The 18,649-nt window shown below is 30.8% G+C and overlaps 1 protein-coding gene across 2 annotated transcripts in view; it reads right to left on the bottom strand.

The window, feature by feature from the left end:
• The window catches only part of EPHA3 (EPH receptor A3), a 323,316-nt gene that overhangs the window by 49,036 nt on the left and 255,631 nt on the right, over positions 1–18,649 (bottom strand). For both annotated transcript variants that reach the window (XM_006926248.1, XM_015600167.1), the window contains exons 10-11: positions 13,553–13,678; positions 7,059–7,244 (exon numbers count right to left, since the gene is read on the bottom strand). In XM_006926248.1, the coding sequence (XP_006926310.1) occupies positions 7,059–7,244; positions 13,553–13,678 (312 nt within the window). The remainder of the gene's footprint in view (positions 1–7,058; positions 7,245–13,552; positions 13,679–18,649) is intronic.

Raw genomic sequence — 18,649 nt, 5'->3', positions numbered from 1 at the left:
AGCCTTATGACCATTTCGTTTCTTGTTAGCATGTCTAGCAGAATGTTTAGCAAGGGAAGTAAAAGTAGCTGAAAAATCAAACCAGTCAATTAAGTCAAAGCCCCATGACCATTCAGAAATCAGATCAGGCTGCATTTAGCTCTATAATTTAGGTATTTATAAACACATCAGTTAAAATGGGCAAGTCTGAAAATGTGCTTTATATTAAGTTCGAAGATTTAGCAAACCTAAATGTACAGACAAAGAGTAAACAGAATCAAAAATATTCTACCTTAGAAAGCAGTATCTTCACTTAGTTTCCCTTGTGATTTTGATTATGATAAATAGGGTTAAAGGAAAAGAGACGGCAATGGTAGTGAGAACTAGTTCTAACATGCATTCATGTAGTTGAAAATCATTTATAAAATGGCAGCATATTATGCAATGGATTTCTATTTCTGCATATTATGCAATGGATTTCTATTTGAGTTTGCATGTTTTTTCATACGTATTTTGACTTTGAAGTGACATTGTTATCAAGAGCCCATACTATTTACTGCCTCAGAATCCTAAAATACATCTGAGTATACATACTAAACTCAATGAAATTATTGCTAAATGACCGACTGAAATGAAATTTCATCAAAAATGAGCAAATCAAAATTTGCAATGGAATTTTGCATTGGTTCTTAAATTTATTTGTGAGTATAGATAAAATCATATTTTTCATAACTAAAGGGTTTAGGAAAACATATTAGTCTGTTACAATTTACTAATTTCCCCAACTATCCCAGTGGCTCAGAGATATTACTAATCATTGAACCACTGTTTGATGACAGAAAAAATGTGATTCAAAATATGTAAGATCCAGGTTTAGCACTGTTTCACCACAACCTTCTTAATCACATTTTCTATAAAAAGAAGAGTAGGATAATGTGATAAATATATAGTCATACATAAAAATTTTTATTGCAATGATTAAATAAGTGTTACTTTAGATTAAAATATTTTCATGCAAACATAAAAATATTTATCAATTATTAAATAATACAAGTTATTGAAATTTAATTCCTTTCCAAAGGAAATACTATTAACACCTATTAACATTAATTGTGTTTTACATACTCCATGTCTTATTTTTAAGGGTCTTAATCACATTCTAATACATAAATGTGATTTATAAAATCAAAATATTTGACATTAGCAGCCCACATTCACTTTTAGTATCTTTTAACCAAAATCAAGACGTAAACAAAAAAGCATATGCAGGAGAAAGAAAATTGAAGAAAGCTGACAAAATACGCCTATTTCCAGGAAAGAAGACTTGAATTACCTTTGATTAGAAAGAAAAAGTTTTGGTTTAAATTTTTATATTCTATACCAAACTGACTGATAGAAATATTATAATGCACTGAATTTGGAGTATATTTCTGCAGCTTTCCATTTAAATTATATGAAAATGCAGGACAATCTTTTCCAAATTTCATTTTAATCAACATTATTCATATTAAGAATGACCCCTGTGCTATCCTCTCCTCTATAAATTAATGAGTTAATGAGGGCAAGAGTTTTCTTTATTTTGTCTATGGTTCTGAATCCAGCATCTAGCAGAGTGCCATTTACAATTGATCATATCATATCTATCACTTCAGGCTATTTAAAGATAATCTGTCCTTTCAAAATCAGGCTAAAAAACACTTTCTCCAAGTCTTTCTTAACAAACCATACTCAACTTTAACATATTAAATGCTTTACACTCAGCAGATTTAAAAATTTTTAAATTTATTTTTAATTTGAAATAAAATTTAATATCTTTAAAGACAGGAAGAATATTTTCTACTCTCCCTTATTCCATCCAGAGAAGATTTGTATAATAAGTGCAAAATATAGAAATCTGAATATGCTCATTTTGATTCTACAGCTTAGTTTTTTTCTTTTCAAGCTTTCTCCCTTGTACATATTTTCTTGTCTAACTGCAAAAATTAATATGTTAGGTATAACAATGAATTATAGCAGTCTTCTTGTTTCTAATTTAAAAGAAATGCTTTTAATGTTTCATTATTGACTATGATGTTTGTAGGTTTGTTTTGTTTTTGAGGTCTTACATAGATTTATCAGGCGTACATATTTTCTATGTATGATTACTAAGAAAAAAATTTAAATTTAAATGGTTATTTTTTATATTTATTGATATTAACTTTTTTTCCCTGTCTATTAATGTTGCGAATTTCTTGAATGTTAAATATCAAACCGACTTTGCATTCTTGGAATAAACTAAACTAGGGCAAGATATAGTATCTTTTTTAATACATTACTAGTCATGTTTTCATAATTATTTAAGTGTTATTGAATTTTTGTCATGTGTTGCACTGACCTGTTATTTTCCTTTCTGATAATATTGTTTGAGCTGTTATCAAGATATCACTAGCCTCATGAATTTGTAGTGTTTATTTTTCTCCCTTTCTACAACAGTTTGTGTAAGACTAGAATTATTCAGACAGTTAATAAATAACTATATAATAATATTTCTTCTTCTTTTAGGAGAGTTATTGTATATTTAAACTAGCAATTTTTAAAAGGCAGTCTTTGGGCACATGCAAGTCATGCTCTAACAAATTTTGTAAGTTGAATTTAATCTTTTAAAACTATCAAAGACTCATCCTATATAAATTATTGGGAAAAATATACAACACATTCTTTTTTAATTCAAATGCAACCAATTCATTTAGGAGACATAGTGAATAATGTTGAAGAAATAAGGAAAGTTCTTTAGGCATGTAAAGATAACATTCCTTGTCTTATTTTTTTCTCCAATATATTGAGTAGAGATTTTCTTAGTTTTCTTGATGTGGGCACTTATATATTCTCAACTCATTTATCAAATTACAGTCATGAATGCATGATAACTTATGTCATCAGTTTCCAAAATGGATTATTCTAACAAATTGTTTCTGTAAATTATTAATAAAATAAGTATAACTAAATATTATCTATTGAGAATATGACATGGAGTACAGTACCCTTGAGACAAGTGCAGAAGAAAACTTTCAGAGAGAGGCAAACAGAAAATAGTAAGAATTTGGCATTGTCACTAAAGAATGACATCTTATTCTAGCAATATTTCCTTATCATATGTGGAGAGATAGAAAGGTAAAAACAAATGACTAAGTTTTTGTGTAAAGTGGATGCTCACACCAACATAGAAATGTTTTAATTATGAGAAATCATCTTTATGTTCTGCTTATTGCATTCCTCAATAATACCAGTTTACAGTTAGGTTACATTATTGTTACTATTTTTTAATTTTCAGTAAATGATCCTTTCTTAAAAAACAACAAAAAACACATCAATTTCATTGAATATAATTCCTTTTATTTCAGTAGGTGAAAAGTGGCCAATGGAGGTCTTAGAGTCTGAATATCATTTGACTAATGGTGTGATGGCAGAAATACAAACATTTGTTTTAAAAAAGTTCCATCTTTTTGAACTTAAAGTAAAATTGATAACACATGTTAGTGCCAAGTTCTGAGCGAAGACTGTATCCCCGGCTTTCTGCTATTTTGAAGATCAGAGACTCTCTCACCTTCTCTTGTTTAAGACCATCAAGCTCAAAATGTACCATTAAAATTGTTTATGGCTCGATTCAAATAAATGAAAGTATAATGATTGAATAAAGAGTTTTCTCTGAGTTGAAAATGATACATTATAATAGACTGAGAACTTCAAAGCACATCATTAATAGCAATAATAAAAAGAATTATCTTGGAGCAAGAAAAGGAATCGTTTTCAAGCATATTCTTCTATACTCCTAAGATTAACATAAAATCTCAAACTCACCAGAAGTGATAATTTAGGTATTCATAGCTCTATTCTACTTAATAATATATTTCAATGTAATCTTATTTGATCTTTAAAGTATCTGGAAATAGTAAAGTAGAACTGCTAATTTCATGTTACAAGTGAAAAAAGCGAGTCTCTGTGAGTGGTTTGATTTGCCAGAGATCTCACAACCAGTAGGGTTGAGTCAGAACTTAAACTCTTACCCCTTGATTCTTCATCCAGACACAGATAGGCTTGCTTTTCTTCTTTAAATACAATTTTGTTCATTAAATTATAAGCTCTGCATTACTCTAGGGGTGTGTGTGTGTGTGTGTGTGTGTGTGTGTGTGTGTGTGTGTGTGTGTGTGTTTGAACTTTGCAGATAGATTATTTTAGCCATTATATAGTCTCAGGAAACAAAGAAAAATAATAAGAGTGGATTGAATAATTTCTTCTGGTGATAAAATTATTTTCTTTATAAGTTAACTGCAATATATTGACCTTATTCTAGGACATTTCTATTTTTTTTCAGATGTTACAGGGTGCCAGACTTAGAACTTTTAAATATGCCACTAAAGGAGCTCAAAATCTAATTCTAAGTCTGCTGCTCTATTATGTCTGCACTATATGAGATGACTGGGATTTATATAGTCAGATTTGGCAGCTTCTTACATGCTTATTTGACCAGGGAGATATATCAAATTTAGAACTTTCACCCTAAGAATAAGACAGTTTAATTCATATTGGAATGTTATGGAATCAGACTCAAATAAGACATTTAATGTATCTGAAATTTTAAAAGTCATTTTTTTTCCCTTAATGCATTTCTCCCCCCTGCATTTTGGCCCTGAGGATTGTTTTATGGATTTCTTTGCCAAGTAACAGTAATTCATATTTGACCATTTCATTTTTATATCTAAAAAAACTGTCACAATAATTATAGTTTAATGTTGTTTATCATTCAGTAAATGAATTTATAGAAAATAGCTAGCAAAATATAAGTTGCTTTCAATAATTCATAATACCAGAACCAAAAAAAAATCAACTCACATTTGATAATATGAGAAATTAATAAGCTTAAATTTATTTATTTATTTTAAAAATTTAAACTTAATGTTTACTTTTATAGTTACTTTTATCTTATTTTCTGCCCATGCTAAATGTAACCATTTCCTTCATCACTCTCTGAGTACTGCAAGCAGTTACCAATTGTACTTAGTTGAAATGTGCATTCAATTAAATGAACCAACACTAAAGAAAGAAGTATTGGTAGAAGACACTGTCTCTCTATTCATTCATTCTTTTATTCATTCATTTATTTAACAAATCAATCAATTTTTTATTCCTTAATATTGTTAAATTAAGTACCTACTATGATTCAGGTTCTGTTTGATTACTGGTTATCAAATAACATGGATTTGCTCTCTATGAAAGTTTACATTTTCTTTTAAATATTAAAAATTATTAATTATCTACAGGAAGTTTTAAAACTTGAGGGTTGCCCTGCTATAATCAACTTATTAAGGACGATAAAGAAGTCAAGATATAAAAAATAAGTAAAATATGATGAAAAAAGTAGAAACTCATTATTGTCTAGAATTAGTGATAAAGTTGAAACCACCAGACCAAGTCCCCAGTGCCACAACTAGCACTCTCAGTCAGACAAGCTATTTGCTCTTTATTTTGTTTGCTCAAATGTAAAATGGAATTATATCTAATTCACAGGATAGTGGTAAGAATAAAATAATGTTTGCAGTACAATGTTGAGCACATAATAGTCAACTCAAAAAAAGAAGCTTGTGAAAATTGAAAGTTAAAAAAAAATAGTTACGAAAATACAAATGAGTTTTCTCTCCCAGTGGGACTCAAGATATGAAAGACAAGCATCCTTGGTAAGGATGCTATGGTGGAGAATAAATGGCAAATTGACTATTAAAACACCACCGAGACATGATTCTATTCCATGGATATTAAGCAGTATGGTCTTGCCCTAAAGGAACAAAGTATTCAAAAATTCTCTAATCCTTACCACTACTAATAGTGTTTTTATAATTAATTTTTAAAAACTTAAAAAAAGCTTTTGTCAGAAAATATTTCAGTGCTACTACAAGTATGGCCTAATTTTTAGTAGTACAGAGGGAAAAAACACTTCTTACATTACTTAATATGGGTTTACAGTTTATGCATAAATTCTTCTGCATTGTTAAGATCTTAATCTCATTTATTATATAAGAAAACTCTAGAGGATACCAAAGTATATTTCGATTATACATGCTCTTGTGAAGAAGGAATTGCCTTTTTGGTCATACTAAAATGAGAATAGGTATTAGTACCATTAGGAAAGTGCTTCATGTAATGTTAAAGAAAAATATCATTGTGAAAAATATAATGTGTAATGTCTACTGGTAGCCATACAATATGTAAATGTTGTGCCAATGAAGTATCCCATAAAGGATGTCAAATTCCCTGTCATATGTCATCTTTCACTCTAAGGAGTTTGCTGCCAATATAGCTTATTCTTCAATTTTTGTTTCAAAATCTTGAGGAAAAAAAAATCTCACAGCATTCTCAAGAGATTTTCATTGGGATTGAAGCCAAAAATCATATAGTTGCCTCACCGGATCCCTTTTGAGTCTGGCTGGAGAAATCATCATGGAAATAAGTTTAGATCTCTATCACAGGCTGTGAGCCAGAGCTTCCCCAAACCAGACAAGAATCCATATGGGACTGTAGATCAAAATTATTTGAAATCCTCAGAGAACTGAGAAAATGCCTTGAGTCTAATATGATCTCAATCATTATAGCTCAGAAGCATTCCCCAAACTCCCATAATTTTTCTAAAGCCAGTGGGGTAAAGATTTGGAAACTTAAATGAAACTGGTGAACAATAAAAGAAAAGCTAGCTAGCTGGGAGATCCTGGCAATTTCTGAATTATCTGAATTATCATTTTTCCTTGCTACACTACATAACAAAAAATTCGCTCTTTAACCATATTTTAATGAGCATGTATTAATATAGTCAAATGTTTAGCTCCTAAAGACTTAAAGCTTTTTAAGATCTAGAATAGAACTATCAGTATAATACTAATTAACTATCTGTCCTCTTGTCAAAGAAAGACATGTTAATCTTAAACTGTTTTTTTTTTATTATGAATGATAGATACTCATGAAAAAAAGACTAAACTTGTTAAATGATTGAGTTCAGGTTTAAATAAACTCTGCTCAACATACATAAAAGTTGGTCTTATTATTTGACTTACTTTTAGTGACAACTCCCTCCAATCGAATGATATTGGGATGGTCAAATTGTCCCATAATGCTTGCTTCTCCCAGGAAATCTCTCCTTTGCTTTTCAGTATAGCCTACTTTCAGTGTCTTGATGGCTACTGAAATCTCTTTTTTGGATGGAAGCTTTAAGCGACCACTGCACACCTCCCCAAATTCACCTGTTAGAATGCAGAAGAACAAAACAATAGTAAAAGGTAAGAAATTATATGATAAAAAATCAGCAGTAGAGAGCAATTATTTCCTCTTAATATTTATGCTTTTGACCTGGAAGATGTACATTGTAGACCTCCAAATTATTTGGGAAGATAGTAATCTGAGACTCCCTAAGAAGCCTGAGGACATCTACAGCTTAGTAGTAAATGGACCATGTGAGAAGCCTCATATATTTTTAAGTATCACACTATGAATAATGCAAAATGAAAGAACAAGAGAAATGTTGAAAGCTATATCTATTAGACTTTTCACTCCTTGTTTGTATAGCTACCATTTCCTCAGGTAATCAACAGACCAGCAGGAAGATTATTGGTTGAGCATTAGATTAAATTTCACGTGTTTCTAACTATTCCATTTTTATTAAAAAGGCCAATTTAATTATATACTCAGATCCTCTGAAAATGAAAATCAAAGCATCTGCTATCAATTCATTTTATTGGAGTATTGGTGTATTGCGTTATCGATACACTAGTTGTAAAGTTCTCTAGGCTTCTGGAAGGAGAACAATAACATAACAGTATCAAATAAAAGCACATTTTTTACCTATCGAATTACCATCGAAATATTTTCTTAGATTCAATGTCTTCAATAAAAAGTTGTCTTAAATGAACAATTAATCAAAAATTTGTTGAATATAAAATGTTGCTGACTTTTAAACAGTCTAATTCGATTTTTAAAAAATTGCCTGGAACTAGTTTAAGGACTATCTTCATATATATTGTTATTGAGAAGATTTGCTTTTTCATTAAATTTTGACCTTCCTGAGAGCAGAGACCCTTTATATTTATTTCTCTGAATTCATTGCTGCTATAGTGATAGTCATAAAGTAGTGCCATCCATATAATGCCCCTTGTTTATTGAAGAAATCCTAACGTTGTGTGGATTATTAGATTGGTTTTGTACAAGATTAAAATTTTTTCTAATATCAAATGGAAAGTTTTTCGGAAAAGAGTTAATTGCATGATCCATTTTTAGGCTTTTTGTGGAATGGAATAACATTCTTGGTCCAACCTCACTGTGAATTTTTGTAAAAGATTCATGCCTCGTAAATCAGCCAGACAGAAGGTATAAAAAAGTGAGTTTCTTCTTTGTCCAAGTAGTTTGACCCACAGAAGCAGCAGGTTGTCCTAAAAATTTAGCAACTACATCACTACAAAGGACTTGTTTCTCTCCAGGAAACTCTAAACTCCCCATTTCTTAGTAATCCAGTCTCGCCACTATTTTCAAAACAATGATTTATGCTGCAATTTGTCAGAATCATTTAAGGTCTGAAAGCAGTTATTTAATAAACACTCATCAACTGACAACAGTATGACAGATACTATGAAAAAACACAGAGATATAATGGTAAATAAGGTGAAGAAAGTGTAGAGAAGACCACAGTATCTCAGCTAGAGTGTTCCTTAGGATTATAGGAAGGATTAGGGGCAAAACTTGAGAATGTTCATTGATCTTTTTTAAATACAGGATTATCGAAACATTACCAGAGAGCTCCAGTTTATTTCGTGTAAACATTAATTTTGGACAAACTATAAGGAGGCATCCATAATAAATTTTCATTTTCTGAAAGTTCTGCACTATCATGAAGCAATATGGGGTAATAGGTTGTGTTTTAAATTTGGATGTCATCTGGCTAACAGACACATGAAAAGATACTTGATATCACTCATCATTATGGAAATGCAAAACAAAATCAAAATGAGATACTACCTCACACCAGTCAGAACAGCTATTATCAAAAAGTCAACAAATAACATGTGTTTGTGAGAATGTGGAAAAAAGGAAACCCTTGTGTACTGTGGATGGGACTGCAAACTGGTGCAGCTCCTATAGAAAACAGTAAGGAGATTCCTCAAAAAACTAAAAATAGATATACCATAAGACCCAACAATTCTTCTACTGGGTATTTATCCAAAGAAAATGAAAACACTAATTCTAAAAGATATATTCAACTCTATGTGTACTGCAGCATTATTTACAGCCAAGATATGGAAGCAATGTAAGTGTCCATCAATAGATGAATGGATAAAGATGTGGCATACATACATCTGCACACATGTGTGTGCACACACATGCACACACACATATACGCAATGAAATATTACACAGCCAAAAAGAAGAATGAAATCTTGCCATTTGCTACAACAATGGATTGATCTATATGGTATTATAGTAAGTGAAATAAGTCAGGCAAAGAAAGACAAATAGTATATGGTGTCAGTTATATGTGAAATCTAAAATAAAATAAACAAAACAAAACAAAAACAGACATAGAAATGAAGACTAAAAGGGATGTTTACCAGAAAGGAGGGGGTGAGAGGATAGGTGAAAGTGGAAGGGAAATATAGTCTATATATTGGGATTAGTTTAGCTGGTGACAGATGATTACTAGAATTAATGGGGTGATCACATTGTAAGTTATAAAAATGTCGAATCGCTATATTGTACATCTAAAACTAATATAATCAATATAAGATTGCATACCAACTATACTTAAAAAATAAATTAAAAGAATAAAATGCATTGGCAGAAAAAAAAATTGGATGTCAGAGCGTGAATTCTGGAACTGAACTGTATAGGGTCTAATTCTGCCATTGTTACTTTTTAGCTCTATAATTTTATGTGAGTGTCTTAACCTCTCTGTCGTTTGTTTTTTTATCTAAAGCATAGGAACACGGATTGTGTCTATCTTATAAGGTTTTTGTGCTGTTAAAGAAATTAATGTATGTACAGCACTTAGAAGAGTGCCAAACACATAATAAGTGCCATCTAAGTATTTGCCACTATTTTCCTCTCTTCAAACCCATGTTAAGAAGAATAAATTATCTATTTACCCCTCAAAAGTTAGAATAAATTGAAGAATAAACATAAAAATGCTTTTTAAAATGCCAAATGCTATATTAATGTAAGAAAAGATGGTCATGATGATGAAGACAAGGTTAATGTCGTATTGGACAAATATTCCTAGAAAAGAGCAGATAGATGAATAACATCTGTCAATAACATCTGTATATACAAGCTTTTATCTCCCTTGCTAAGGAGATAAAGGGGAAGGGTTTGAATTTCATGTGGGCCAATTAAAGTTCTTTCTTTGTTCTCAGTGGGATATATGGACATAAGTGTGTGTATACATATATATGTATACACCTCCAAAATTCAGAAAATGATGTTTTAGTAATGCTAATTTCTAAAAATCACAACATTTAGAAATGTGATTATTTCATCAAATACTAGAAATGGTCACCAATATATTATACTAGACAAAATGTTAAATATTAATTTTTCTTTATACTAACTAAAAAGAATTATGTTCAGAAAATTAATGAAGACTTGGCAAATGCAATGCCTGATCATTCCATCTAATCAAGTTTTACATGGTCTTATCCAATTAACTTTGTACCTATAAGAAAGAAAATTTAGATCAGAATATTTCTATATAAAAGCATACCTACAAATAGATCATTAGAAAAAGTGTTGCTTGATTCTTTAATTTAACAAGTACAGTATTTGTCTTTTAAAATAAAGCATGCTTTGTGAGAATTGTTATACTATATTCTGATTTAAGATGCACAATGCACAATTGCTCAAAATAATTTTTTTTTACTCACATTTATTTCACTTAAAATAGAGGGAAAAATATACCTGTGTTTAAATAGAATGACCCTTTGTACTAGCCTCAAAGCCCATTCTCCTTCTACTATTTTAGTAAAAGAAGCATAACAAAAATACATATGAAATAATGCTGGTATGTTAGCTAAATACTACATACGAATTATCACAACCTTCATGAAAATTCTAGAAAAGGCACTATTTTGATCGTCAGTGGCTAGCAAGGGCTTTTAAATTGAAAAGTACAAGATTCAAATGTAATGTTGCTTTCCTTTAATAACTGTGTAATAATAGGCCATTCAAATTTTCAGCTTTTGACTCATCATCTGGTGAAATGAAGATAATACTTATCTACAAGAATAAAGTTAAATATCATGTGAATGCTTAACATAAAATGGGAGTTAAATAAATATTTTCTACTTTAGGAAATTTTGAGTATTTAATCTCTGATATAATGGTTAGATTAGAGAATAAAATTAGTAATTTATGTTTTACCTATTTCTTTGTATAAAAGCTCTGACAGAAAATTAGCCTTTTAACAATGAAAGATAATTGCTAATCAATTTAGCATAAGTATTTATTTTTTATGCACAACATTATTTGAAAAATTAAGCATATAGATGAAAGAAGGCTGGCCATGAGTGGATTGTTATTGTAGTTGTAGAAATGGGTACATGCCGGTTCATTATACTCTTACACAATGTTTTCTATTTTTGTAGATGTTTAAAATTTTGTAGAACAAAACATTTCAAAGTCTTGATTTTATACTCTACCACGGTAATGACAAACACTTTAGAGGCTAGTCAAGACAGACTAGAATTTAGTGCATATATGATATTGAAATCTTCTAGGAGAAGCATAACCTATTTTGAAGATACACTTATTTGCAAACAAAATAGGCACAGTCTTAATTCCCTTAATGTGACAAATGAGAATATTGGCAGCAAAACCCTGAAAACAGGGGCATATATCTAATTTTTTATAATATATTTGGAGATAGAAAGGGAAAAGATGATCTGTTCTTTAAAGAGCACCAGTGAATATTGACTGATTCAGTATAAGTACTCCTCTTTACCTAATTTATCCAATACTATTGTTAATGAGTGTGCTTTGTCTTACACCGCTGTGTTCTAGACATCTAGCTTTGTCAATAACATCTTTATATACAAGCTTTTATTACTGCAGAAGATTCCAAATTCAAGGTCCCAATGTGTCGGTCTGACCTTCTGGACATTGGCTGAGTGGATTTTTCCTCCTGTCATCAGATTCTCCAGTTGACTGTGCAAAGTCCTTGTTCTGCTACTGTGGCTTCCATGTTGGAGAACAGTGCACTCTTGTGGGGTAACATTAATAAAATGACAAACACCCTCTGCACCATGGAGCAGTTCACAGAGCAGAACTATACAAATGAAAGTGAGTAATCAATATATATCTGTTTTAACTGGATGTACAGTGAATGTATTTATCCTTAAGTCTTAGATTGTGGAAAAAAAGAAGTCTTGGTTTCTTTTATGAATCAATAATTTAATAATTTAATATTACTTACACATGTAAGCCTTAAGAGGATACAATATTAAGAGAAAGAGTTTTAGTAACTTATTTCATTTAGATAACATGAAATACTCAAATGGTCCTACTAGAATAGTAAATACTGTTTAAGTTCTAAACAGAAAATTATATGCACATTTGTATAAAGAAGCATCAATCATAAATATTGTACTTGCAGAAATTTGATCTGATATGTTATGCATAATTCAATAAGCTGATTTCTCAGTCTTTCACTGTATTTCCCACATCAACATTATTAGTTTGTGTTTGTAGAGCGATATTAAAGAGTGAAATGATGGTGTAAAACTATTATTGTACAGTATTGTTTATTTTTACTTTCGAGTATTAGCTTCATTCAAATGCACACTTCTTGTACTGTACATGTCCATGTTTTTGTGTAAGGGTATAAAATACTATTATTTTATAAATTTCTATAATTTGTATCAGGAATATGCAACAGCTATTAATAATCGCTCCATAATGATTAATGAATTTATAACAGATCAAATTAATGATTAGAATGAAGAGATGTCTATATAAAAACAAGCTTCAACAGATAAATTAAGACTACAAAGTTACAGGCAAGTAATAAAATGGAGCACTTCACATTATTTAACTATCCACTCAAAATATTTGTCATGAAATTTGTTTAAAATTTGTCATTTATGATTTTATTTTATGTTGTCTATTTTTTAAATTCCAAAGAACTTTCTAAAATTACCTTTTTTTTCTACAAATCCAAAATTTCACTTAGTGAGCTTATCTAAAGTAAGATACACTTTTATCCTGTAACCCCTATTTAGCCAGATAGTCTTTGTGACACATGATCAGCGTAGGGAAGAATGAGCTGTTGCTGCCGCCGCCTCTGAAATTCAATAAATAAAAAGCTGGCCATGGTCTGGCATCTTTGAAATCATTACATTCCATTAATATCCCATCTATTTATTGCCTACCTTTGATCATGAAATCAGAAAATTGCTTTTTCATAGCAGTATACTTAGGCCTGAAAACTTGAGCAATCTCAGGTTTCTTATTTGTAGCTATAAACTTGTAACTAACAATACTAGATTGACAGTGGGGTTATTGTGGTGGTTACCTGCTCCAACAACTTTGTCAATGGATATGTTGGTGGCGTCCAATTCCTTAGCAAACTCATGAACTGCTTGGGTAGGGTCTTCATATGTGTGGGGGTCAACGTAAGTCCTGAGACCTGGAAGTTTTACTGTTTAAAGGGAAGGAAGAAAAGGTATTATTGTAGCTAGACTTATAACACTTTTATTGAGCAAGTTTCATGATAACATTATTGGTTAAAAATAATCCCCACTATGATAAAGGACACCAATTTTTAGTTTATTCTAAGGTATCACAGAAATTGGCAGTTAGGACTAAGTGTTGACCAAGTTCTAAAAAGAAGTCCCCCATAATGAAACATAAAGTGAAACCACAATGAGCTTTCTCTGCAAAAACATTAGAAAATGGACATTCTTTTTCTTAAGGAGGATCTTAAAGATAAAAAGACGGCTCAGAATTGTGCAGGCCCAGTAATTTATTACCATTAGCACTTGTGAGTGCATACCATCACCCTATTGCACATTTACAATTTCATAAATGGTAACCAAATATCTATTACAATGCCACATCTGACAATAAATCAAAGTTTGTGATACACTTTTTTATAAGATGAGATAGCTGCTGTAATTACAGATAAATTAATTAAAGGATAGAAAATGGCATGTCTTCTGATACTTATGCTTTTACTAACATTCACAATCAAAATTCCACTCTACAATTATAGATCTACTTTAAGTTGTAAATTTACGCATATATAATATGGGTACCATATGTATATATTAATATAGCATCAATTAACTAAAATCTTACTGTGCAGCTTTTCAACAGGTTAAAGGCAATATAATTATTCTCTATAAGTTTGATAATGGTGCTAAAGAGCTAAATTCCAAAGATAAATTATGTTATAGTTTATTAAATATAAACCTTTATAATTTATTTAATTATTCCGAACATGAAAATTTTTCATGATTTCTGTAATCAAAATAGCAAAGACAAAAGATATAGGAAAATCATTCTGAATCTGATTCAATATGAGTGAGATTCCTATCATTTGAAATAACATCTCATATTAGAAACAATTTGGAATGTTCAATAAACTTTCTTGTGAAAAAAGTAATATTTTAAAAAGTGAGCCTAATATCTATTAAAGTACATGAACATGCTCTAACATTAAAGGAAAATGTAATTTAACTCCTATAGTGTATGTACTGATATTTTTGGCTTTCTTTTTAATTTTGGTAATACTGGTTAAAAATATTGGTAACATTGTTTTATCAAAGAACATAGATGTTTAAAGGTGATATATTTTGTTCATTTATCACACTAGAATATTGAATAATTTTTTTATCCTAAAAATAATAAATAAAATAAGACTTTATTTTTCCAATATTATTTTATAATGGAAGAATCTTTTTGGCAAAATTGAAACTGAACATTTTATGATGAGCCAAAGATTTCTTTGAGTCAGTTTTGTACTTTTGGGAAATAGTTGTAGAAACTGTGATGACAGCAATTGTTCTGAGAGAATTCAGTACAATGGACATTAGGCCAATGAGTCCAGGATTTCAGAGTCTGGGCTACAAAATGATCAGTTTGTGGACATACGGTACAACTTCGTGAATGCCATGGTGATACCACATAATAATTTTATGTCAATAATTTATAGACATAAAATAATTTTTATGTCTATATTTGTTTACTCAAAGCTTCTATAGAGGCTTTGAGTAAACAAATATAGACATAAAAATAAATAGATTATTAAAAAATATTGGCCAAGAGAGATGAGAAGTAAAAACTCTTATTTTCCTCGGCTGCTTCTTCAGATAATTTTGAGACAGCAGAATAGAAATGGGAAGGTGAAGGAGCGAATGGAGAACATTGGAGAAAAAAGGCTGACACTACTACTTCTGCCCGGTGTTGATACGGATACTGCAAAAGAATAGCTGCACTATTTTGAGGAAGAATGTAGATATTTGAGAAGACACCAATAGCTAGGGAGTAAATAGCCACAGAAATAAGGAAACTGCAAGCCCTTTGCCCTTGCTGTAGGCAAACTATGTGTGGACTAGTTTTTGAAGGGAGAACTCTACTTTTGAAGTTTTTTCTATTTTGAATAGTTTAGCAAAAAGAATTAGCTATTAGACATCACAGAAAAGAAAGTTCTTTAAAACTTGCTATTGAAGTGCCTAGGGTGAGTGCTTGTTATGTAGTTAGTTCCCCCAAAATGTCATTATTAATATTTTTATGTAAGAACATTTATTCACAATTATTAATATCATTGAGGTTTCCTGGAGACAGAAATTGGACTCAGAAATGACCATTTCTTTAGAGCTCACAGAGAGGTTGCATGCTTCTGCCACCATTATAAACATTATTCCTACCTATAAAAACATATGGCAGAATCTCTCTTTAGTAAAGTGGTCTACTATATAATTTATTACTACACTAAAACTACTTCTAGCATTATCAGTACTAAAACATTTTAGCCTTAAAACAAGCAAACTGATTAAGGAAACCTATCATACTTTCAAATTATCATATGAAGAAAAACTTTGGAGTAAGGAAAACAATAAAAGTAGCCATAGACATACTAAAAGATCTTATGAAATAAAGTCTTGTCAGAATCTTTTTGTTTAGTCGATTTGGTTACATTTTAATGAAGACTCGCCTCATATGGAGTCTATGATTTGTGATCAACCAGTTTTGCTTTGTTTCCGGTAATAGTAAGGTAAGGAAATGATAGCATAAGAAGAAAATCTAGCATTTCTTTCTAAGAAAAACAAAACACTTTAAAAAATTAGGTAAAAACGAAAAAATTTTTTTTAGTAAGCAATTACAAATGTCTTACCTTGATGAACTTAAGGAAATCAATTTGTGAGAAATTTGATGACATCAGAATTTACAAAGAAGATTATAAAATGAGTTACCAGCAACAATGTCTCAAATATTTGAAATAAGCACTGGCTTTAAAAAGCCTTGCAATTGTGCTTTAGAGTTACCTTTCAGTACCTGCCAGCCATAGAGAGAGGTGTGTTACTAAATAATCTGAAAATAAAATAATGAGTTCCAAATACAATCAGTCGAATTCATTATGATCAATTAAAACCAAGTAAATAGCTTTTCTGTCTACATGACATTTAGGGAAACAATACAAATAGAAACACACACACACATTCCCAAGTAAAACGGCTTGTTCACTGTGGGGGCTTTGGCTCCTGAATTTTAACTGCTGACCCCAGAGATTCAAGAAACCAGGTGATTCAGGATGCAAGGCACATAATCCCCTCACACCAATAATTAAAGGCAACATACAGAGTAACTGGGCTGTGTCAAGAAAACCAGGTAATAAACACATGCACACGTGTTAAGCTGCACTACTTTACAGCTCATTCTGTGCAAACACAATAATTTACATTTCCATTTTACCAGCATGAGTTGCCCTAAGGATAGCAAAAAAGTAAAAAGGCCCAGCTAGAGAGGGCAATGGGACAAGATCTTAGGAGGTGAAACACATTTCTTTCCTTTTGAAGCGATATTATGAGATTTGTAACAAGGCTGGAGGGAATAGCTCATAGCTAGAGCTTTTTAAAGTAATACCAAATAAATGGTCTAAAATAAACCAGCTGTAGCATTAAGGCACAAATAGTTTATGACACACATATAAGTTACTTTATGCCCTTCCAGCTAGGATAAAATGCATTTCTTTTTTGTTTGTCTATCATAAGAATATTGTACATTTGAAGAGAATTAGTTTCAACAAACTTTACCATAAAAACCTAGAGCTAAAAAGAGATCAGAGTACCAGAGATACCTGCATAAAATTGGCACACAGAAATTTATCAATGCTTCAAATTCTTGAGAATGACAGTTCCCATATAAGGAACCAAATCAGTATGGTCTTGCTCTAAAGATAATATTTACGTTGATTGGCCAACTCAAATTATGAGCAACTTAATCCAAAAGAATGTAACTGGTCTCACTAATTTATACATGGCAATCTTAAGTGTTTTGTGGCACCATGAAAAACAGCTAGACAAATACGCTGTAATTTCTTCAAGTACTCTTTTAAGGCTTTTGAGTTGGTCACCTAACTAATTTGAAATGATGAAATGTTGACATTAGGAAGATAGTAAGTACTTTGGCTTTTTTTGGTGAATTATTCTATAATGACAACAGTGAAATGGACAGATGGAAAAAAACAAACAATGATCTCTGCAAACCCTGGTGCTGTGTCCATCCCACATCAGTTTACATTTTGGAAAATATTTTTTTTTCAAGCTACTGTATGCCTCCTGCATGTTAGCAACAGGTCATCAAGTTTTTACTTGAGTAAAAACATCTCAAGTAAAGACAACTAAAAATTTTTGAGATGCAAAGACAATGACTAATACAAAGTATCATGTTGAGCTGAAAATAATTTTAAAAAGCAATAATGAATGTCAAAGAAAGTAACTCTTAGAAGACTATAGTGGTTATATTGAGATTACTTAAGGGCACTAAAGCTTGAGTAGTCTCCATACTAGTTTCCATGAGAACATGCTATTCACTTTAAGGCTGATTAGTAATTATCACATTAAACTGAGCCATAATCTGAAAAAGCAAAGTGGCTGAGATGATTCATTTCACCAGAAAAAAGAAAAAAAAAATCTTTTTATTAGATATAAACACTTTGTTTCCTAAAAAGAATATTTATTTTAGAATTTTTTTTTTAAATGACTAAATTGGTTGTTATTAAAATATGGGAGGAAAGTACTGGCTTTCCTACCTATTGGGTATCATGTAACTTTAAAATAAACAGTTGATTCTAAAGAAGCTCTCCTGGTTGGCTGACCAAATGGAGTTAGGCATTTTACATAAACAGATGTTGTTTATATTTACTTGGCAGTTAGGAAAGGGAAAAGGTTCCTATTTAGATTTTAGCAAAGGACTAGTAATAAGGAAATTGAAGATACGCTTTGCCTTTCAACTATGTAGAGCTGAGTATAGTACTTATTTCCTATTATGTGCATGACTTAAATATGAACCACAGGTTACCCTTCACTTTAGCTTGAGTATGCTGAAATGTGGCCATGTGAAAATTATTTAATGCAGAGCCATGAATTTCCTTCTCTGTTTAAATAAA

This window comes from Pteropus alecto, unplaced genomic scaffold, assembly GCF_000325575.1.
Source record: "Pteropus alecto unplaced genomic scaffold, ASM32557v1 scaffold239, whole genome shotgun sequence".
In the NCBI taxonomy this organism is placed as follows: Eukaryota; Metazoa; Chordata; class Mammalia; order Chiroptera; family Pteropodidae; genus Pteropus; species Pteropus alecto.
The sequence above is the reverse complement of the archived record's forward strand: the minus strand, read 5'-3'. Positions and strand labels throughout refer to the sequence as shown.